Below are 23,087 nucleotides of genomic sequence, written 5' to 3' on the forward strand. Positions count from 1 at the left end.
CCTTCCTTCCTTCCTTCCTTCCTTCCTTCTCCTTCCTCCTTCCTTCCTTCCTTCCTTCCTTCTTCCTTCTTCCTTCCTTCCTTCTCCTTCCTTCCTTCCTTCCTTCCTCCTTCTCCCTCCCTTCCACCCATCCATCCATCCATCCATTCCATGCTATGACCCATGCATTTCCCCAAGTACAGTACATACAGTATTGTATGTGTCCCTGACCCTATAGATCAATTCTGTGCAATATTGCCTTTTAGTTGTGATGCCAAAGTGAGAATATCAAGCTAAAAAGTACTTTTGAACTATTGACAAATGCATCTCTCTCTCTCTCTCTCTCTCTCTCCTCTCTCTTCTCTCCTCTCTCTCTCCTCTCTCTCTCTCTCTCTCTCTCTCTCTCTCTCTCTCTCTCTCTCCCTCTCTCTCTCTCCCTCTCTCTCCCTCCCTCCCTCCCTCCCTCCCTCCCTCCTCCCTCCTCCCTCCCTCCCTCCCCCTCCCTCCCAGGTGAGGTTAGTCCTCCCTCCCTCCCTCCCTCCACCCCTCCCTCCACCCCCCTCCCTCCCTCCCTCCCCTCCCTCCCTCCCTCCCTCCCTCCCTCCTCTCTCTCTCTCTCTCTCTCTCCCTCCCTCCCTCCCTCCCTCCTCCCTCCCTCCCTCCCTCCCAGGTGAGGTCACTAACCTTTGATCAGGGTTAGGTTTTCCCTTCTTCCTCATGTTGTTGGCGGTGGTCTCGCTGAAGTGCAGTCGTCCGAGCGTCACCTTGGTGATCTTGTCGCTGGGCAGACTCACTCTGAGGGCGGGAGACCGGCATTAGCAGACTTTTAGTTTTAAGTCAACAGTGTACGTCATGCTTCCCCAACCTTGGGGTTATGAAATGGAAGACTTCCTAATCAAATTACTTGAACCCTTTCACTACCACACTACAGAAGGTTAACCCTTTCACTACCACACTACAGACGGTTGACCGTCTGTAGTGTGGTAGTTAAATGGTTAACCGTCTGTAGTGTGGTAGTGAAAGGGTTAACCTTCTGTAATGTGGTAGTGAAAGGGTTAAAGGAGACATACTGAGTACAATTTTATATGTTGAACATGTTTTTTTGTAAAGAACAAGTCTAAATCTAACTTAGATTTTATTTTATTCTTTTTTAGCACCTCTTTCTTCCCCTGTGTTGAACATGGCACACTTGGTCATGGGGGACGTAAAAAGTAGGGATGTCCGATATTATCGGTCGATATTGGCATTAAAATGTGATATCGGAAATGATCGGTATCGGTTAAAAAAAAATATATATATATATATTTAACCTTTATTTACCCAGGCAAGCAAGTAAGAACAAATTCTCATTTTAATTTATTGTCAAAAGTATGCATAATGTTGTGTTAATTCCACGACAAGAGATATGTTAATGTTAATTACCTGAATTATTCCATTTTTTGGGGGGAAACGGTATATCGGTATCGGTAAAAAGCCAATATCGAACATCCCTAGTAAAAAGGCATCCCTCTGTTTTTAGGGTTTTAACCCACCGATATAAACAACCCTTTGGGCTGAGAGCTGGTCACCACGGGGTGGAGGAGTTTCTATGTCTCTGACCTATCGTCATAGTTGACGATACCTGCCGAGGTGAAAGGTCACGGTTGGTCACCTACCTCACTGGGCGGAAGGATTTCTTGCTGCGGTCGGACTGGGACTGCTCTATGGTCACCTGGTGGCAGGGGGCCTCCACCTGGTGGGGGACAATAACACTGTTACACACCAGTACCGGGGGAAGAGTTAGACTGGTACACAGAGTTGGAAGGGTTGAGTTGAAGAAGTGTAGTGGTGTGTGTGCTGTGATGGAGGGATGAATACCAATGAAATATGTAAAGTGATGGAAGAGGATGAGAACAGGACAGCGGGTTATGTAAAGTGATGGAAGAGGATGAGAACAGGACAGACTGTAAAGTGATGGAAGAGGATGAGAACAGGACAGAGGGTTATGTAAAGTGATGGAAGAGGATGAGAACAGGACAGGGGGTTATGTAAAGTGATGGAAGAGGATGAGAACAGGACAGAGGGTTATGTAAAGTGATGGAAGAGGATGAGAACAGGACAGAGGGTTATGTAAAGTGATGGAAGAGGATGAGAACAGGACAGAGGGTTATGTAAAGTGATGGAAGAGGATGAGAACAGGACAGGGGTTATGTAAAGTGATGGAAGAGGATGAGAAAGGACAGGGGGTTATGTAAAGTGATGGAAGAGGATGAGAACAGGACCGAGAGGGTTATGTAAAGTGATGGAAGAGGATGAGAACAGGACAGAGGGTTGTGTTTTGTCATCTGACGCTCTGCGCTCACCTTGACTCCAAACACTTAACCTGAAAGTAGTCTATATTCTGCGGTCCAGAGGGCGTCCTGATGTGGCGAGGTTCCCCCGACACGCCCACGTGAACTGTGACCTGGAAATGGTTCTTCTTCTGGCAAACAAAGGCCTCGTCGGCCGGAGAGTAGTTAAAGCCTTTGTCTGTGTCTACGTGATAGGCTGGAGGAGGGCTGCAGAGAGAGAGAGAGAGACGGAGAGAGAGAGAGAGAGAGAGAGAGAGAGAAGAGAGGGGGGAGAGAGAGAAAGAGAGAGATACTTTTTTATTTAAATTATTTGAAATGTTTCTCTGTGTCAGCAACAGACAGACAGATTGATTGATTGATTGATTGATTGATTGATTGATTGATTGATTGATGATTGATGACAGACATATCACAGATCTTTGCGAATGGGGAGATGCAACAACAGTTTATCGTGAATAAGGACTTAACTGGGGTATGAACTGAGATATGAACTCCCAGATTCCCAAGACTCTAAATGATCACATGAGCATACACCACACAAGCACACTTATTACACACACACTGCTGCTATTTACACTAGAACATCATTTCTCCTTTATTTATTTATATTTTTGTAATTGATCCACTGTTTCTTTTACCGTATCTTGCATTGTATAGTTTGTTGTATAGATCGTTGTATATTGTTGTCTACAAATCTACTTGAGGAGCCAGAAAAAAAGAAAAGCATCTCACGTTTTTCTGAATGAATGTACATTTAAAAAAAAAAAAAGCTGTGACAATAAAATAATCTGAATCTGGACTATTATCAGGAGTACTGAGCACCTGTGCAGTAAAGACGCTCAGTGTTGTACTCACAGCATCTGACAGCCGCTGTCGTACAGTGAACTCCACTGTCCTGGTTTGTACGGCTCCCAGGTCAGGAACTGGTAGGGGCCAGGGGCCAGGCCGCCGCCGCTGCTGCTGGGGCCACCGTCGCTGTCATCGTAGCAGGACCCGTCTCCAGGGTCGTACGGCCCCTCACTGGACCCCAGCCTCTTCTCCTCTTGCTCTCCGGCGGCACGGGGTGACTGAGAGCATGGAGGAGGTGCAGACATTCATGATTATACTATATATTATAATATTACAGTTATATTATAAGACCGGGGAACACATTTGATGGGATATTGACACTAGAGTTTCATGAATCGAATTATAGATTTATCTGCGTTTAGATTTATAGCACCTTTAAAGTATGCAGTCGATTTGTCTGTGTTTGAATTATTGCACTTAACATAATCAGTAGATGTGTCTGTTTGAATTATAGCACCTTTAAACTATACAGTAGATTTATTTTTGTTTGAAAAATGCCACCATGAATTTATAATGAATGTATAAGTTGCATAGATAGTCTCTTAGCAGCAATGACTTGCTTGGATATCACCCCCGTTGTGAGACAAAATGAAGACCGACATACAAAGGGTCCCCCCCCCCCCCCCCCCCCCCCCACACTCACCCAGTTTGCTGCCCAGAAGCGGAGGCCATCATACAGTCAGGGGGAGAGGAGGGCACTAGGCCCGGGACTGCTGGGAGGTGAGGGTTTAAACCTGGGGCTCGAGTAGCATCCCCATGGGCCCCAGGGTACCCGTCTGCAGGGGGGCCAGGCATGGTGCGGCGTGGGGTGAGGACGGCTGTCCCGCTGAGGAGGGTGTAGGCGGATGGAGTGGATCGTAGACAGGAGGAGGCGTAGGAGGGGTATGAACTTTAGAGCAGCTCCCGGACTTAAATACTGCGTGTGTCGGGGGGTGCCTGGTGGTGTGTGTGTGTGAGTCCAGCCGGGCGGGCGGGGCGTGCCCGCTTTAACGTGAGTGTTCGTGAACCCCAGGCCACGTAGCTGGTCGTGGGTAGGCAGTTCAGGGTGGCCGGGGGCGGGGGGCGTGCCCGCTTTAACATGAGTGTTAGTGAGCCCCAGGCCACGTAGCTGGTCGTGGGTAGGCAGTTCAGGGTGGCCGGGGCGGGGGGCGTGCCCGCTTTAACGTGAGTGTTAGTGAGCCCCAGGCCACGTAGCTGGTCGTGGTGGGCAGTTCAGGGTGGCCGGGGGCGGGGCCTCTGCCCTTATTGAAACGGCAGGAAGACGAGGCGGTAGGTCGCGCCGTCGGCTGGAACACTTCCTGGTTGGCCTGACCGTTGGCCCAATGGAGACGGTCGTAGTGGAGATCTGGTGGGGGGGGAAGGTGGGGAGAGACGTCATGGTAGTCATTTGAGTTGAAAGATAGGTTTGGCTGACAAAGATATTAGACGTTTCTCTGCTGCTAGGGCTGTCAAAGTTAATGCTTTGACTTTGGAGATTAATTTAAATGATTTAAAGCATTAAAATAAATTAATCTAGATTAATCTATGGAGTGAAAAATCTTCAACGTTCTGAACTTTCAGCAGTATATTTGCTTTGTTCTTTTTTGCGTCGACTCGTGCACCTTTTGAAAATCATCCGACGTGAAGATGGAGCACATTTTTGTTGTTAATATGATTTATATTACTGGTAGTTCATACAAGACATTATCGTCCTCTAAGCCAGTCTGCACTTTAACACGGGCCTGGGTTGTTTTTATTTCTGTTAGCGCCGCGGATATAAGAGAGAGGTCTAGCTGAGTCAATGTTGATGGTTTTGTTGAACATTTGTATTTCACAGGAGAGAAACTGTATTCAAAGAAAGCCATTAAAATAGTCTTTGAATCTAAATATACTTTCTTTGTGTTGATTTTACATTAATTCCATGATTTTACTCAAGTAAATATCTGTTACAAGCTTCGGTCTTAAGTAAAAAAAAAAAGAGAAAAAAAAAATGCTATTTTTAATCTAGATTCATCTAGATTCTAGATTAATTACAGAAAATTGTGAGATTAATTAGTTACATTTTTTTAATCTATTGACAGCACTAGATTTGAGGCCAATAAATACCCAGTGACAGAATTCAAAAAAAATTTATTCTACGTATCTAAAATAGACGCTCGGAGGGAGGGATGGATGCATGGATGGAGGGATGAAGGGAGGGGTTGACACGCATGCACAGACACACACGCATGACAGAGATTCCTTCTTGTTATCGTCAGATTAGATGTGGTTCTACAGTAGTAGTATAATAATAATAATAATAATAATAATAATAATAATAATAATAATACCTGGTATCTGTGGGGGTGAGCAGGGCTCTGAGCTGGAGTCAGGTGGAGACTCAGGGAGCATGCTGGGAAAAAGAACAAACACAAGATATGAGAAGTGATTGGTCAAAAGAGAAGGGCTCTCTCTCTCTCTCTCTCTTGGGGCAGTTCACACAAAATTCACACACCAAAGAAATAAATCTCCTTTTTTGTGTAGTACTAGTTTTGGAGAGATATCTGCCGTAAAGATGTCTGCCGTCACTCCAATACAATGGAGCTGAACGGCACTCAGTTTGTGGCGCTCAAAGTGACAGAAAATACTTTTGATTAAAGATCAAAATCAACGTCTCTTTCCAAAAATCATGACACGGTCATTCAAGATAATCCACAGACCTGGTTGTGAGCAGTTTAATTTAGGAACTGAATTTGAATTTGTCTGAATTTCTGAATTTCTCTTTGGCAGTCTATCTGAATGCATAGTAACTGAAAAAAATGAATGAATAAACAAAAAAGACACTTGGAACTAGACAACAGAAGGCGTCAGTTATAGTGAATTAAGGTGTTTCACAACCCAGTGCTGTTGTCACTGCAATAAAAACAAGGTTACTGGTGGCCCATAAAATGTGTGTGTGCGTGCGGTGTGTGTGTGTGTGTGTGTGTGTGTGTGTGTGTGTGTGTGTGTGTGTTTGTGCGTGTGCTAGCCTCAGAGAGTTACAGTAAATAGCAAGGTCACTTCCTGACATATTCAAGGGAACTATAAGCGGAAAGGTCATTACGTTACTGTGTGTTACAGTTAGTACAGTGACAGATCACCACTCCTTCATACCGTTGGCACAGTGACAGACCACTCCTTCATAACAGTTGGCACAGTGCCACAGCATTTAGCCACAGCATGGCACCAGCCAAATGGGATTCAACCCTATCACTGCAGATCGATTGCTTCATTCATAATCACGATGCATTCTTCTTTTCTGATCAAGTTTGTTGTTTTTCTGGACGTTTCTTCAGTAAAGGCATTTCTTCATCAAAGCTCATAGGCGTAGATATGCGCGCGCGCGCGCGTGTGTGTGTGTGTGTGTGTGTGTGTTGTGTGTGTGTGTGCGTGTGTGTGTGTGTGTGTGTGTGTGTGTGTGTGTGCGTGCGTGTGTTACTCACAAGTTGTTAGGGTCCATATCATAGCTGAGATACTGCTCCAGAATGCTGGTGTCCACCGCAGAGCTCTCCAGTACACCACTCATATCCTGACCTACACACACACACACACACACGCACACACACACACACACACACACACACACACACACACACACACACACACACACACACACACACACACACACACACACACACACACACACACACACACACACACACATACACACACACCAGCGCGCATGCATGCGCACACAATAGTGAATTAATATTAGTCCTCTCTGCTCATCGACATGCATTCATAGCAATCTAAGAAAATAAGGGAGCAAAAAGAATTCAACCACATTATATTTGAATTCCCAACAGTCACAGTCACAGCATGTCAGACAGTGTAGTTGTTGGGATCACTGTCTGGTATTCACAGTTTTCCCATCCCAGCCTCATACTCAATATAAGATGAAAATGACTATTCAAACCTTTATTTAAAGTCAAGTCAAGTCAAGTCAAGAGTTTTATTTGTCACGGCATACAAGCATATACAGTGAAATGTGGCTGGTCATGCCCGCAGCGATTGTGCAATAATACAAGTAATAAGAATAAGACATTTGTGCAATAATACAAGTAATTAAGAATAACACATAACAAACTCTGCATGCGCAGATTGCTAAACCTAGATCTCTGGACAATCCAGAGACTCCGTGGGCAATTTGCCATCATGCGCATGGGGAGTAGGTGCTAAAAAAGTTACTATAGCTCGGCCAAGAAAGTTCGGATCAACTTTGGATTGGTCTCTCCGTGTTCAGGAGACTCCATGTCTCCAGCACCCCCACAGCCGTAGCTACAACTACTTAATGTCAAGGCTCTCATCCACATACATTTCTCCTCCCACTCGTTCTCCCATGATTTCAGAATACCGGAAGTGTTGCAGTGGTCTATAGAGACTAGTATCCTGACTGGCTGCATCACTGCCTGGTATGCCAGCCATCGACCGCAAGGCTCTGCAAAGGGTGGTGAGGTCAGCACAACACATCACCAGGACGCGTCTATATTAATGCCAGCCCAAGAGTGTTTCCGCGTTTCTCTGATTGGCCACGACGCCCATGTGACCGCAGCTCATCGCGGCGCGCGGCAGAGCGGAAATAGGCTGCTGCTCCGGCGAAAGAAAGACAGGCATTCTATTGCCATGCTCTGCGACAAACTCTAACCTTAACCAACTCCCAAAGAATGCCTAAACTTAACCGGTGAAAGAAAGACAGACGCTAGTTACGTTTATATAGAGAGGCGATAAATTAATTAAACGTAAAAAAAAAAATTTAAGTGATTCGAACTTGTCACCAACTGACTGCAGGCTCCACAGCAAGCTGAGGAACGAGTTGAGCTAACCGTCGATGTTAAAACAGGAGGGATTACGAATGCATAATGCCGCGGCAACCTATGCGCCGCTGCCACTCTGCCGCGGGACGTGCTAGGCGTTGTCACGTGGGGCGTCGCGGCCAATCAGAGAAACGCGGAAGCACTCTTGGGCTGGCATTAATATATAAGCCACCAGGACTGCCAGCCATGGACGACCAGAGGTGCAGAAGGAAAACCCGGAACATTATCAGAGACCACAGTCACCCCGGGTCACAAACTGGTCACTTTGCTACCGTCTGGCAAACGGTACCGGAGCAAGAACCAGCAGGTTCAGGGACAGCTTTTTCCTACAAGTTACAAGACTCCTGAACAAGAACAAGAACAGGAGATCACCCGACCACATAACATGCGCCCAGAAAAGCGGGCATTTTCTTTTTCTTGAACTTGAGGACTGCATACTTCTTTTGCAAAGCATTATCTTTGTACTTTATACTTATAGCACATGCATAAGCCTGGTTTCTTTTGAGAAACCACTTTTAGTGCTAATGAAATAGCTAATGAAATAGAGTAACATAGGGTTGAACTTGAGTTGTACTTGTAATCGTGTACTCATGTTTTTCTGTAGTAGTTGCAATATCCAAAGAAATTATATCCCCAAAAAGTTGGTATAAGCTGGAAAACACTGTGGGTCCATAGCCTGAAGTGTTATGTAGTACAGGTCCAAATTTAAACCATTTCCTCATTGACGGTAGGGCTGCACGATTTTGGGAAATAATCTAATTGCGATTTTTCTGACATATATTGCGATTGCGATTAAATTTGCGATTATAATATATATTTTTTAAAGCAGCCACACAGAGGTTTATTGTAAAATGCAGCTTGCATCTGGCCTACGTGTGGGTCTTTTCAGGACACCGAGCCTGAAAATGTTTCTTTTTACCTGGGAATCGATACCGGTGCCCAACGGTACCTTTGTTTCTGTACTTTACTCTCCCTCTCTGAAGTCTAAACTTCACAACACACAATCTAAAACCCCTTACCTCCCTCTCCCAAACCGATCTTGTATCTCATGGGACTTCCTGGTTAAAAAAAAATAAAAAAAATAAATGCGATTCTTTTTTTTGGCGATTTGATAATGCATCATTCAAAATCGCGATTTCGATTAAAATCAATTAATCGTGCAGCCCTAATTGACGGCAATTTTAAGTAAAGTCCTCCAAATGGTCTAGTGGCTCACCGTTGGCAGTGATGTGTGCAGGGTTGATGGAGTTTACGCACGTGACTTGTGTCTTTGATGTATGACGTAAAGACCTGTCTGCTTTGCATAATGTTCAGCCAAAGCATTCATAGCGCAGTTAAATCATAAAATGTACAAAACGATGCACTGCACGTCTGCACCGACCAAAGGTTTCTTTCGAACTCCCCCATCCCACCCAGGACCCACAGGACTACAGAGAGACACTTCTCACAGTGGTTATCAGATATAGATAATACATGATACATATTTACATTGTAATTACATTAAAATCGGTTACACAAGGTTCTTCAGCGGTTCAGCTGCGGTGAGCCACATATTCAGTTAGTCCTCTTTAGCCCCCCGTGTCTGGGCTGTTGAAATGTCCATCTGAATAAACTCTGTTGCCTTCTAGTCAACAGAAACGTGGTGGTTTCCAGCGCACAGCGCTAATCTTCTTAGTAGCTGTTAATCCTGCAAGCAGCTTGGGATGTTTTGGGATAAGGGTGGCACGGTGGTGTAGTGTTTAACACACGGTCACCTCACAGCAAGAAGGTCCTGGGTTCGATTCCCGCTTGGGGACCAGGTTGCCGGGTTGCCAGGTCCCCAGGTGGGGTATCTCCCGAGCCTTTCTGTGTGGAGTGTGCATGTTCTCCCCGTGGTTTAAGAGATACACCCTTCAGAGATAACCCATGAAAAACATGAACAGATCGCTAATGCTGTCGCGTCCCTGGAGAAGACGGACAGGAGCACTTGGATTGATCCCGGGGCGAGGCCCCACGCCGTGCTCCTTGCTGCCCTTGGGGGGAAGGATGACGGGATGGGTCAAGCGCAGAGCGGCATTTCATTGGTGACCCAATGCATGTGTGTGTGTGTTCCTGTGTGTCGCTTACATGTGTGTGTTGCTGCATGACAAATAGAGACTACTTCTTCTTCTGCATTCAAAATCAAAACAGGAATCACTACAGGGACACTTTCTAGAACAAGATTTGTCTATGTAGAATTGATTGATTGATTGATTGATTGATTGATTGATTGATTGATTGATTGATTGATTGATTGATTGATTGATTGAAAACTTTATTAACAGATTGCAGAATGGGTACAGTACAGTACAGCTCAATACACACAATTGTTAAGGGGATGCAGACCAGAGAAAGACTTTCGTCTTGTTTACATCAGGGTCCCCCATTTTCAATTCATCATAACATATATGCCATACATGACATACAGATAGACAGTACTGCTACATCTATACATTTATGACATAGCAGATTTGCAAATACAGTACTGTTTGTGATACAAAAAGAGTCTAGAAAGAGAGTATATACATTTGACGTAGAAAACTGTACATTGGAGGAGGTTGGGTAGGTGTGGGGGGGGGGGGGGGTTGGGTGGGGGGGGGATGTACATTGGAGGTGGTTGGGTGGGTGGGGTGGGGGGGGGGTTGGGTAGGAGGGGTGGGTGGGTGACACTGTACAACTGTTCAAGCAAAACTGTACATTGGAATATTGACAACATACATGGTCATTTACTGTACATTGGAGGGGGTTGGGTTAGGACATTTACAGGGGCCAGTTCGAATTGCAGTCTCCCGTAGGTGTTCTTTGAGAGTGGTTTTGAAAGTGGGTAGTGATTCACATTCCTTTACAGCTGTGGGTAGGGCGTTCCACATTGTTGTGGCATAATTGCGAAACGTGTTTAGTCCCTTGTTTGAGCCGAATCTGGGTTTAACATGATTTGTGGAGCTCCCTCTGGTGTTGTGATCGTGGTATTCACTGACCTTTGCGAAGTATTTTGACATGTACATGGGTACCTTGGTCGTGTAGTGTATCTTGTAGACCAGGCCCATTGCAAGTTGCTGTATTCTGTCGTCTACTCTAAGCCATCCTAGGTTGTCAAAGTGGGCAGGGGTGAGGTGGGTTCTAGGAGTAAGGTCAAGCAGTAGTCTGACCAGTTTGTTTTGTGATGTTTGTAATCTTGTTTTTAGCGCCTTTGAGGTGCTTTGGTACCATGAGGTGCAAGCATAGTCGTAGTACCCTTGAATGAGTGCTCCTGCCAGAGTCTTCAGGGTATTCTTGTTTACCAGAGAGGAGATCCGGTACAAGAATTGAGTTCGTTGGTTGACTTTTTTTATTACATTGGATGCCATTTTGTCACAGGAAAGATTTGCCTCTAGGATGGAACCTAGGTATGTAATTTCATCTTCCTTGTGACAATATTGTCACCCACTGTAACTGAGAAGCCGTCGGTCTTGCTGAGTTTGTTATTTGATCCGAAGAGAATGGACTCTGTTTTGCCCAGGTGTAATGGTAGTTTGTTATCAGCGAGCCAGATGCAGATTTAGCCTAGTTCCGAGCTGAGGGTTTGTTCAACCTGTAACTTCTCCCTGTCAGAGACCAGCAGGGCTGAGTCGTCCGCGAACAGGAACAAGTTGCAGTCACAAGCTGACGACATGTCATTTGCATAAATTAGGAACAGTAGCGGTCCTAGTATGCTTCCTTGTGGAACACCACAGCTCACTGGGAGGGGGGGGGTGGGGGGGGTAGGGTACAGTTTACCTCCACCATCTGTTCCCTCCCCTCCAGGTAGGATTGCATCCAGCTCACTGATAGCAGCTACATTATTCCAGAATTGGGCAACAGGTGGACATTCCCACATCATGTATACAAATGTGCCTGTAGTTCCCCAGGAGCACAGGCAGCACAAGGCATCTTCACCTCGGAAAAAAGACACTTCTATTAATTTGTGCTAAGCTAGGCTAGCTTCCTACTGAGCACACAGAGAGGAAATGTGTAATGTATCTTCTTGTCTGACTCTGTGGGTAAGTGAATTTACCATAATGTTGCCATGTACCTTTAAACATTATGAGCAATTAAATGCATGACAGATTCTTAATCTTAAGATACAGATGACTCAGGTCTCGTTAGTCCACGCTATCAAGATGTGAGGTGGGTGTGTGTGTCTATGTATGTGTGAGAGAGAGAGAGAGAGAGAGAGAGAGAGAGAGAGAGAGAGAGAGAGAGAGAGAGAGAGAGAGAGAGAGAGAGAGAGACAGAGAGGCAGAGAGAGAGAGAGAGAGAGAGAGAGAGAGAGAGAGAGAGAGAGAGAGAGAGAGAGAGAGAGAGAGAGAGAGAGAGAGAGACGAGAGAGAGAGAGAGAGAGAGAGAGAGAGGAGAGAGAGAGAGAGAGAGACAGAGAGGCAGAGAGAGAGAGAGAGAGAGAGAGAGAGAGAGAGAGAGAGAGAGAGAGAGAGAGAGAGAGAGAGAGAGAGAGAGAGAGAGAGAGAGAGAGAGAGAGAGAGAGAGGGAGAGAGAGAGAGGCGAGAGAGAGAGGCAGAGAGAGGAGAGAGGGAGAGAGAGAGATAGAGAGAGAGAGAAGATAGAGAGAGAGAGAGAGAGAGAGAGAGAGAGATAGAGCTCTATAGTTAATTTCCTCTATGTAAGAGGGTAGGACACTGACACCAGTAATAGTTTATTGTGGTAATATTTGATGATGTACTGTGTTGAACATGTTAACTAGTCTTTCAACTACACCATAACATAGTGCCAATGTAGGATGAATGACTCATCGCTGTGTGCCGTGCTGCCTAAATAGGTCTGCTTAGGGCCACACACAAGGAATCTGGGAATTTGGACCTGTAGGATCTATTGGCTAAAGGACCTATGAAGTCCGCTATACTGGACTTCAAACGTCCTTATCCTTCTAGCCTGTTGACCAGATTCTCACCAAAATTGTTGTGTGGAATCTGTTGTGTGGATAGTAACTTGATGGCACTATTTCATGTTTGTTGTCCAGACGAAACATAAACGTACGTTAGCTAAACTAGAAGGACGTGCATGTGCCCGTTCTCGTGCCAGTAAAATCAAACAACGAGATGCCTCTAGGGCCGCACCTGCAGTGGCTTAAACGAGGAAATATTGTGCACTTTACACGTTTCTATAATTGTTTTGTCGAAACCGGAAAGCCTGTAGCCTGTACTTCCGTTTAGACATTTTAGGAGGCATATCTTTACCAGCCTAGGTACATCTTTAAATGTGTAATTTAGATTAGATAATTGATAGGTAAAATCACATGACCGCCGTATCCAATTGAATTTCAGAAAAATGCATGGTAAACACTAGGAAGTGATGCATTACTTGTGAACACGTCTTCCAATTCTAACCAAACTTGACAAAAAATTTGAGGCCTGTGATGTTTTTAGTCATTTGGCCCCATGGTGGCGCTATTATCACAAAACAAAAAAAGACACTACTCCTCAACAGCTTGTGTATATGACCACCTTTAAGTTGTATAAAGTGTTTCAATTGGCCCAAAACGTTTGACCAGATTTGGGCCATGGTCAAAAGGATTTGGGCAGTTTCTGTTCACTATATATACCCACTATCAGCCAACCGACAGCAAATATGTCTGGTTTGTGTCAAGTGTAAGGCAGTTGCCCTGCACTCAGGTCAGCCCACAGCATGACGGGAGCATTCTGACCAAACACAGAGGATGAAAACACAGGCATGAATCTCTAACTCTATTCTAGACCCATCGACTACACTACTGCATCCAGTTCAAGGCGGTTGAAATATGACTTTTTAGATGTTATACAGTATATATAACTGTGATACATCTCACTTCTCACCGTCAAAGAATTGTTGCAGTGCCTCGTTCTCTCCCAAAACCAGGCCCCCTCCACCAGACTCCATGGCTCCCTGCCGACGCAGCAGAGAGAGCTGCCGCTGAGGGACAGGCGAGGCCCAGGCTTGGAGCAAGTGCTAGGCCCAGCTGTGGTTCTGTGCAAAACAAACAAACAAAGAAACAACAACAAAGAAAATGGGGACATCACTCGCATTAGTTCCCTAGTGGCACTGACTTAAATGACTCAAGAACTGCAAATAAACAGATTGATAAAACACACACATTTAGTCACTTTTGGACATGAGGTCTCCATGGCGATTATGATATAACAACACTCCAGGTTCGCAGCTTGGCCAACAAGTGACGGCCAAATAGTTTCAAGTTTCAAGTTTCTAGTTTCTTTATTAGTTGTCATACAAAAATACAGAATACTTTTATATGAAATGCTTTTTTCCGTTTTGCTCCTGAGAGTGTGCTAGATAAAAATAGATAAAGTAAAAAATAGAAAGTCAAGTACGTAAACAAAGTGTAAACAAAAAGTGTTCAATATACATACAATATACAATACAGAGTAGAACAAATTAGTAACTGAGTTACAATACAATACAGTATACAGTACAATGCAGAAATGGGATGAGGTACAACTTAGGGTAAGGTGCAATGAGGTATGAATTGTAGCGCAAACCTCTTTACCAATAAATATAAAGTGTGTTAAAGTGTCTAAAGTGGGTGCTACAGTGTGTTGTTTGTTTAAAGTGAGTGTGTGCGTGTGGATGTGTGTGCTGTGAGTGTATTTGATGGTTTGTTACATAGTGTTATTGTCGTTGAGCATCCTGATGGCCTGGGGATAGAAGCTTCTTCTGAGTCTCTCTGTGCTTGCCAGAAGTTCAAAGAGGCAGTTGTTTGGGTGACTAGAGTCTTTGATTATTCTCTTAGCCTTACCCCTGCACTGCTTGTTGTAAATGCCCTGGAGAGTGGGAAGCCCCCCTCCAATTGTGTGTTAGGCTGAGCGGGCCACTCTCTGTAGTCTGCTATGGTCTTGTGCGGTGCTATTCCCAAACCAGGAGGTGATATTGCCAGTCAGGATGCTCTCTATTCTGCATGAGTAGAAGTTCTTAAGGATCTTCTGACTAACTTTGAACTTCCTTAGGCGCCTAAGGAAGTAAAGGCGTTGCTGTGCCTTCTTGACTACACTGTCAATGTGTGTGGTCCTTGTCAAGTCCTCGGATATGTGGACTCCAAGGTACTTAAAACTGACATTCAGCGAGAGGCAGTTCTCCTGACACCACCGCGCCAGATCCTCTACCTCTTCCAGGTAGGCCCTCTCATCGTTTGCAGAGATCAGGCCCACCACTACTGTGTCGTCAGAAAATTTGATGATTGTGTTGTTGTTCCGCTGTGCCACACAGTCATGTGTGTACAGCGAGTAGAGGAGGGGACTCAGAACACAGCCCTGGGGGGCCCCCGTGTTGAGGGTGATGGATGAGGAGGTGCAGTTGCCTGCTCTCACCACCTGGGGTCTTCCTGTCAGGAAGTCCAAGACCCACTGGCAGAGGTCATAGTTCAAGCCCAGGTCCCTGAGCTTGGCTACGAGTTTGGAGGGGACTATGGTATTGAATGCTGAGCTGTAGTCGATGAATAGCATTCTCACATAGTTCCCCTGCCTCTTGTCCAGGTGTGATGCTGCTGTGTGCAGCACATGGGTTATGGCGTCCTCCGTGGACCTGTTGGGGCGATATGCAAATTGTAGGGGGTCCAGGTTGATGGGGAGGGAGGAACAGATGTAGCCCTTCCCAAATATCGGACCTCGTCACCAGTGGTTGCGGAGTCTCTGCATTGATGTCAAATAAACAGTTAATAAACAGTTAATAAATAGTTAATAAACAGTTAATAAATAGTTACTAAACAGTTAATATACAGTTAATAAACAGTGCCAGTCTCCAGACCTTTTCTTCTAATCAAATTGGTGCTAAACAGGAAATGATACAACAAACTCTAGGGATATTGAAACCCTAATTCATGCTTTTGTCTCATCACATCTAGACTAAATGGTAAATGGCTGCTTTTTTATATAGCGCTTTTATCCAAAGCGCTTTACAATTTGTTACTCACATTTTACCCATTCACTCACACATTCACTCACACGTTGACGGCGGAGGCAACCATGCAAGGTGCCAACCTGCTCATCGGGAGCAATTAGGGGTTAAGTGTCTTGCTCAGGACACATGGACGCGCTGCCCGGGAGGAGCGGGAATAGAACCGGGAACCTCCGGATTGCCAGACGACTGCTCTACCTCCCGAGCCACTGTCAACTGTAACGCACTTTCTTTCAGGCCTACCTAATTCAAGCATCAAAAATCTTCAACTCGTGCAAAATGCGGCTGCACGGATACTAACTAAAACTAGAAAATTTGATCACATCACACCAGTTTTGTCCGCCCTACACTGGCTTCCTATTCAAGCCCGATCTGACTTTAAAGTGCTACTCCTCACCTACAACATTTTAAATGGGCTTGCACCGCTCTATCTATCCGATCTCATCTCCCGATACTCGCCCGCTCGTGCTCTGCGCTCACAAAATGTTGGGCTTCTATAGATTCCTAGGGTTAAAAAGAAATCCGCCGGCCACAGAGCCTTTGTCTACCGCGCTCCCTACCTGTGGAACAAATTACCTGCCGTCGTCAGGGGGGCCTGCTCTGTCGAAGCTTTTAAATCCCTGCTTAAGACCCATCTTTTCTCTCTCTCTCTCTCCTTCAACCTACACTGATCTCACCATGTCGGGGACTGACCCTTAGATTAATCTGTCTAGTAGGATGTCTAATTGCTCCCATGTCTGCTTCTCTGCTGTAATCCAGGCTTTTCTAGCTAGTTTTTTTGTGCACATATGTGCAAATCTCGCGGCTGCTCGCCTGAAACCTATATTATTGCCAGGTCAAAGGTAAACAAGACCATATGTTTCTTCACAAAGCCATCGGGGGGGGGGGGTTCGTTTTCCGCCGCTGCGATCATTACAAAAGCACGTTTTATTATGGGGTTTGGTAAAATAGACATAAAATAGACGTTACCTTTGTCAGCAGGTACTCCACTCGCGCTCCAAGTGTCTTGGATCAGAACAGGATCAATACATATAACGTTAGGTGGCCCTCATCCGTTTTGTCTTCTTCTTCAGCATCTCCAATAGTTCGCTCGCCGTTGCATCGGAGTGCTCGGGCCAGACTATACCACGGAGCCGAATGGGTTTCCTCATCGGCCGGTTTGACTATAGTATTTTTATGATTTACCAGAAGTGCTGAGTCCAACATAGTCTGGTGAAAACGCACCTTATCATCCATAATCATCATCCATATCATCCGTTTTGTCTTCTTCTTCATAATATCCAATAGTTCGCTCTAGGCCATTGTCGAACGTTAGTTGGCTGTAGTTTGCTCACTGCTGCTCGCTCCCAAGTGCTCTGGGTGCCATCGCTGCGGCGTGGGGCGGCCCCACACTAAACTGGCCCATGCAGTTCAAAAGGTAGGCGATACTTCCACCTGTCGGGATTCGATCGTCATTGCAATTAGAACGTAGCCAAAGGTCCCAGGCACACTCACAAAGGCCCGTGCGAGTGTTTAGAATAATAATAATAATAAAAAAAGGAAAAAGGAACGAAAAACGAGATAGCTCGTTATTGGCGCTCTAGCGTTAGCCGTCAGAAACGAGATATCTAGTTTTTGGCGCTCAATGAGTTAAAGAAGACGTGTCCGGCCCATGGGGACATTAACGTGTGTTGTCGGGCCTTACAAATACATTTGATTTGATTTGATTTGATATTAAGCTGTTTGATTGGGGACACCTTCAGTAGACCCTGTTTAAAAATGAATGCCTGCACTGAGCGACAGTGGCTCAGGAGGTAGAGTGGTCGTCTGGTAATTGGAAGGTTAGTTTGTTCTTCATTTCAGATATTGATCAAAGAAGTGTGTTTTTAGTCGACGATAGAAAATTGGGCGGGTTTCGGCCGTCCTGACTGTGGTGGGAAGTCCGTTCCACTGTGGAGCCAGGACCCAGAATAGCCTGCTTCTCTTTGAGGACCACCAGGAGCTCATATTCATTCCCTGGGCAGATTAGGACAAATTGATGGCCTAATGTCTTCAATATAATGTTTCAACATTGTATTGCACCACAATACAATACAATACAATACAATAAAATGCAATACAATACAATAAAATGCAATACAGTACGGTACAGTACATAAATACATTACAGAAGAAACAGAAAAATATATAAACAATGTGATTATGTAAAGGCAGTACCAGAGATGAGGTAGTTTGATTACTTGTGAGTGCATGTTTGGTTTGCTTTAAGCCAGTGGTGCCCAACCAGTCGATCGCGATCGACAGGTAGATCACGGGCTGATTTCAAGTAGATCTTGATTAATAAAATGTGATTATTAAATTTTTTTATTTTTTTTTTGTGCTAAATCAACTCTTCCTCTCCTTGTTAACTACAACAAGCAATGCTGTTTGTTATTTAAGATGAGGTCGGACTCGGCACTGACAGATTTGTGTTCATTATGCTGCTTTTATAAAGCCTCAAACGACGGCTTACAATATACAATTTTGGCTGGTAGCTCTCGGGCTAGGTGGTAAATAAAAAAGTAGATCTTGGTTCTAAAAAGGTTGGCCACCCCTGCTTTAAGCCATAGCTTGAGTTCATGTTTAAAGGTTAGGTAATTCGTGCTCTCTCTTAATTCAATAGGTATTCCAGTAGTGGATGGCTCTGACTGACTGACTGACTGACTGTTTGCCCAAACTTGCTATGTCAACGCAGTCTCTTCTGGCAGCTTCCTTCTGCATTATGACCTGGCTCAGTGGGGGGGGGGGGGGGGGGGGGGAGCACGCCCCATGTAAAAACTAAAAACCTTAAAGACGGGCCAAGCATCTACAAATTTTTTTAAATGATCTAAATTAATTAATTATTATTATTATAATAAATGTTATTTATATAGCACCTTTCATACAAGAATTGCAGCTCAAAGTGCTTCACAGCAGTACAAAAATACATAAAAGCGTAAAATGAGCACAAAATTGGCAGATCAAGAGCATTGCAAAAAGTGCAGACATAAAATAAGGCATAAAATAAGCATAACATGAGCATAAAACAGACGGCAGAAAAATAGACAAAGTCAAGATAAGCAATAGAACATTAAATTAAATGATCAATTAATTAAATCACATACTTTTTCATATTAGGCTCTAACCTCTTAATGGGCCTCTTTGTTTTTTGATTGTCACTGATACACATAAAATAGACATATTTTGGACAGTTCTATTTTATGTTTACTACCCGTCTTAGCCATTTTCTTCCCTGCTCTCTTCCTCTTTCTGCTTCTATTTTCCACGCTTTGAAACACGTTACGGGGGAACAGATCATAATGTGCGTGAAGAGGTTGGCTGTGGCACCAGGTAAAGGTGTAGTCCGTGTAAAGGCTCTCGTTGGATTCAAAGCTGCATTATGTGTTTTATTTTTAAGATGCACTTGAAACTCTTTCCCGTAACTGAATTAACAAACTGAGGAGATCAACGGAACACGGTTTGAAACTGAAAAATCTGCCTGAAAAGTTACTATTTTGTTTTACAGTGGCAGGCAGGGCCTGCAATTTGCAAATATTTAAATAAAACATGTATTCAAAGAAGCATCTTGGCTCCATCTTGGTTTCACGATGACATAAGGCATGTATAATAAATATGTTTTATAAACTAATAGCAGGCTCTGTAAAAGTAAACAACCCCCCCCCCCCCCCAAACGGTAAAGCTCACATTAAGATTATTATTTCAGGGGGTCGAGGATGAGAAATGTATCTCTTCCCCAAGATGGCCGTCGATAACGTCGATGTGTAACTCACCTCTGTTGTCTTTAAACCTCCTCCGTCACGTATGATCCATTTGTATCAATAAAGTTGAAGATTCACATCATGAACAGCAACTTATTTCCTCAGGTTTCCAGCTATACTCTTCATCTACTTCCACTTATACTCTGGGAAAGAAATGGTTTGCTTTGTTTGTTTTCCGGAAGATTATATTTCTTTGTGTAAAAATATGATCACTGTAATGTCCGTCAATGAAGCTTCCCTTTGTCTCCCAGGTGCACTTTGAACTTTGGACATTAAGGAAACGGCTCGTAAAGGCACATGAGACGATGACTATTTGACCGTGAGGCAGCACAGATAAGAAGCTAACTGTGCGACGCGTATGGGTGTGGGTGTGTGTGTGTGTGTGTGTGGGTGTGTGTGTGTGTGCGCACCTCCATGTGCGCATGTGTGTGCGTGTTTCCACTAGACAATAAACCAGGTAAACATGACAAGGTGAGCCATGACAAGGTGCACGCACACACACACACACACCCCCACACCCACACACACACACACACACACACACACACCCCCACACCCACACACACACACACACACACACACACACACACACTCACACACCACAGTTAGCTTCTTATCTGTGCTGTTTCATGGTCAAATAATCAACCTGTCCGTTGACACCTCAGTGGCCATGAAATGTTTTGAGAGGCTGGTCAAGGATCACATTTGTGCCTCCCTCCCCAGTGATATGGACCCCATGCAATTTGCATACAGGACAAACAGGTCCACTGACGACGCGGTCTCCCAGGTACTGCACAGCACCCTCTCTCACCTTGACCGCCAGAAGGGGGGCTATGTGAGACTGTTGTTCATTGACTACAGCTCAGCGTTCAACACCATAGTCCCCGCCAGACTGGTGGACAAGCTGATCGAGCTGGGTCTGAGCTCCGCCCTGAGCGCCTGGATACTGGACTTTCTGAGTGAAAGGCCCCAGGCGGTCAGGGTGGGGGGTCAGACCTCCAACACCATCACCCTGAGCATCGGGTCCCCCCAGGGCTGTGTTCTGAGCCCCCTGCTGTACTCACTCTACACACACGACTGTGTGGCCAAGTTCAGCTCCAACTCCATAGTGAAGTTTGCGGACGACACGGTGGTGGTGGGGCTGATCTCGGACAACGACGAGAAGGCCTACCGGGAGGAGGTTGAGGTACTGGAACGCTGGTGCCAGGACAACAGCCTGCTCCTGAACATTGGTAAAACCAAGGAGCTGATCGTGGATTATAGGAGAGGACAGCAGGAGACACACACACCACTGAGGATAAACGGGGCTACCGTGGACAGGGTGAGCAGCTTTAAGTACCTGGGGGTCCACATCTCAGAGGATCTGACAATGACATGGACAACACACATAGACTCAGTAGTAAAGAAGGCGAAGCAGCGCCTCTACCACCTGAGCCAGTTAAGGAAGTTCAGAGTATCGGGGAAGATACTCCAGTCCTTCTACTCCGGAGCTGTAGAGAGCATCTTGACTGGAAACATCACTGCATGGTATGGAAACAGCACGGCACAGGACAAGAAGGCCCTACAGAGAGTGGTGCGCTCAGCCGAGCGTACCACGGGTATTGCACTACCTCCCCTGCAGGTTCTATACAACAAGAGGTGCAAATCCAGAGCCTGCAGAATAATGAAAGACCCTCACCACCCCAACAACAGCCTGTTCATGCTGCTGAGGTCAGGCAGACGCCTGCGAACACCAGCTACTAGGACAGAGAGACTTCGGCTCAGCTTCTTCCCCCAGGCCATCAGAGCCTTGAACACTGAACTCTCCACACACAAGCACACATGAGCACACACACGACACACACACTGTACACGCTCACACACTAGCAGCCACTTTAACATGAGCAAACACACACTCATGCTGCACACGCTCACACTTATGGTCACTTTATAAAAGGAAAGGTCACTTTAAGAATAGTATAGTATAACTTGAGATTGTATAATATAGCATGTACATAAAGATCCAGTGCCTCATTCGTAGCTAACAGTGTATTGCACTACCACAGGACCTAGCATGTCCTACCATGCTCTGTAAATAACTCATGTACATATACCGATATGCCCTACTCTGTTTACTTGTTTTATTGCACAATGTCGTTCTATTGGATTCTATTATATATTACTATTGTATTATGCACATCGTTGCGGGCAAGACCACCTACATTTCATTGTATACTTGTAGGCCGTGACAAATACAACTCTTGACTTGACTTGACTTGACTTGACAGTGAACCAACGAGTTCCTATCAATACAGCTAGAATATTGGAATTGGAATACTGAACTTTACAAATTACATTACTGATCCTAAAAGGATCAATAACCTCATTACAGAATAAATTGGGAGCCTCTAGGTGGCAGTATACACGTGAGAACAGTAAATGTTGTGGTGTAGAAGAAGATCGTCTGACTGAGTCTCTGTGGCGTGATTACCAAACCTAGCCACATTTCTCGGAGACGCTCTCTGATTGGCACTGACTGACGCTCTCTGATTGGCCACTGACGCGTTTGCCCAATCCGTGACGAGCTGTGTCTTTGCCCATTTCCACGTCAAACAGCCTGCAAACTACCTGGCGTCTATCGCCATGCTCTAAGACAAACTCTAACCTTAACCAACTTCGAAAGAGTGCCTTAGCTTAGCCAGTGTAGAAACAGACGTCGGCCAATCAGAGAGTGTCTCCGAGAAATGCGGCTAGGTTTGGTAATCACGAGTCTCTGTGAGGTGAGGCGCACACTTGCTGCGTTCACTTGGTCCTCAGGAACTGGGAAGTTAGCTTTTGACCGAATGACTGAAATGACTCAGAACTGAAGCATGTTTTTTTGGGGGGGGGGGGCTTTCTGTATTTTTCTCCCATCCCCAATTTAGTCGTTATGCCAATTCCCTTCCTGGTTGTTGCGCGCATTGTCCCACTGTCGGCCGGGGGAGGGTGTAGACTATCACATGCCTCCTCTGATACATATGGAGTCGCCAGCCGCTTCTTTTCACCTGACAGCGAGGAGTTTCACTGGGGGAACGTAACACGTGCAGAGCAGCGTTTCCCAAACTTAGGGTCGCGACCCAAAATGGGTCGCAGACCCGTTTTTATTGGGTCGCCAATTGGCAGAGTAAAATGCATAACACAGGGCTCATCTCCAGCAGGTAGAGTTCTCCTGCTTGCCTACTTATGTGAATCTGGGTTTTCTACTCTCGCATACCTGAAAAACAAATACAGAAACAGACTAAATGCTCAGCATGACCTCAGAATAGCACTTTCAAAAACCAAGCCCAGAATAGATCTGCTGGTTGAAAACTTCAAATAGCCACATACCTCTCATTAGATTTCATTGTGCCATAGATGAAATATTATACCCCTTCTAGCATGATGTCAGG

At 45.2% G+C, this 23,087-nt stretch overlaps 1 protein-coding gene across 1 annotated transcript in view; it reads right to left on the minus strand.

Annotated features, from left to right (window-relative positions):
- Positions 1–13,876, minus strand: part of LOC311247751 (leucine-rich repeat-containing G-protein coupled receptor 5-like) — a gene marked incomplete at both ends in the record, with an annotated part of 59,754 nt that extends 45,878 nt beyond the window's left edge. The window contains 9 exon segments of the mRNA XM_084338754.1: positions 664–774; positions 1,635–1,711; positions 2,322–2,335; positions 2,338–2,516; positions 3,165–3,376; positions 4,313–4,503; positions 5,468–5,529; positions 6,599–6,689; positions 13,813–13,876. Of these exon segments, the coding sequence (XP_084194880.1) occupies positions 664–774; positions 1,635–1,711; positions 2,322–2,335; positions 2,338–2,516; positions 3,165–3,376; positions 4,313–4,503; positions 5,468–5,529; positions 6,599–6,689; positions 13,813–13,876 (1,001 nt within the window).
- Positions 13,877–23,087: the final 9,211 nt, after the last annotated feature.

The sequence above is a fragment of the Notolepis coatsorum genome (assembly GCF_963971535.1).
Source record: "Notolepis coatsorum genome assembly, contig: SCAFFOLD_219, whole genome shotgun sequence".
Lineage (NCBI taxonomy): Eukaryota > Metazoa > Chordata > Actinopteri > Aulopiformes > Paralepididae > Notolepis > Notolepis coatsorum.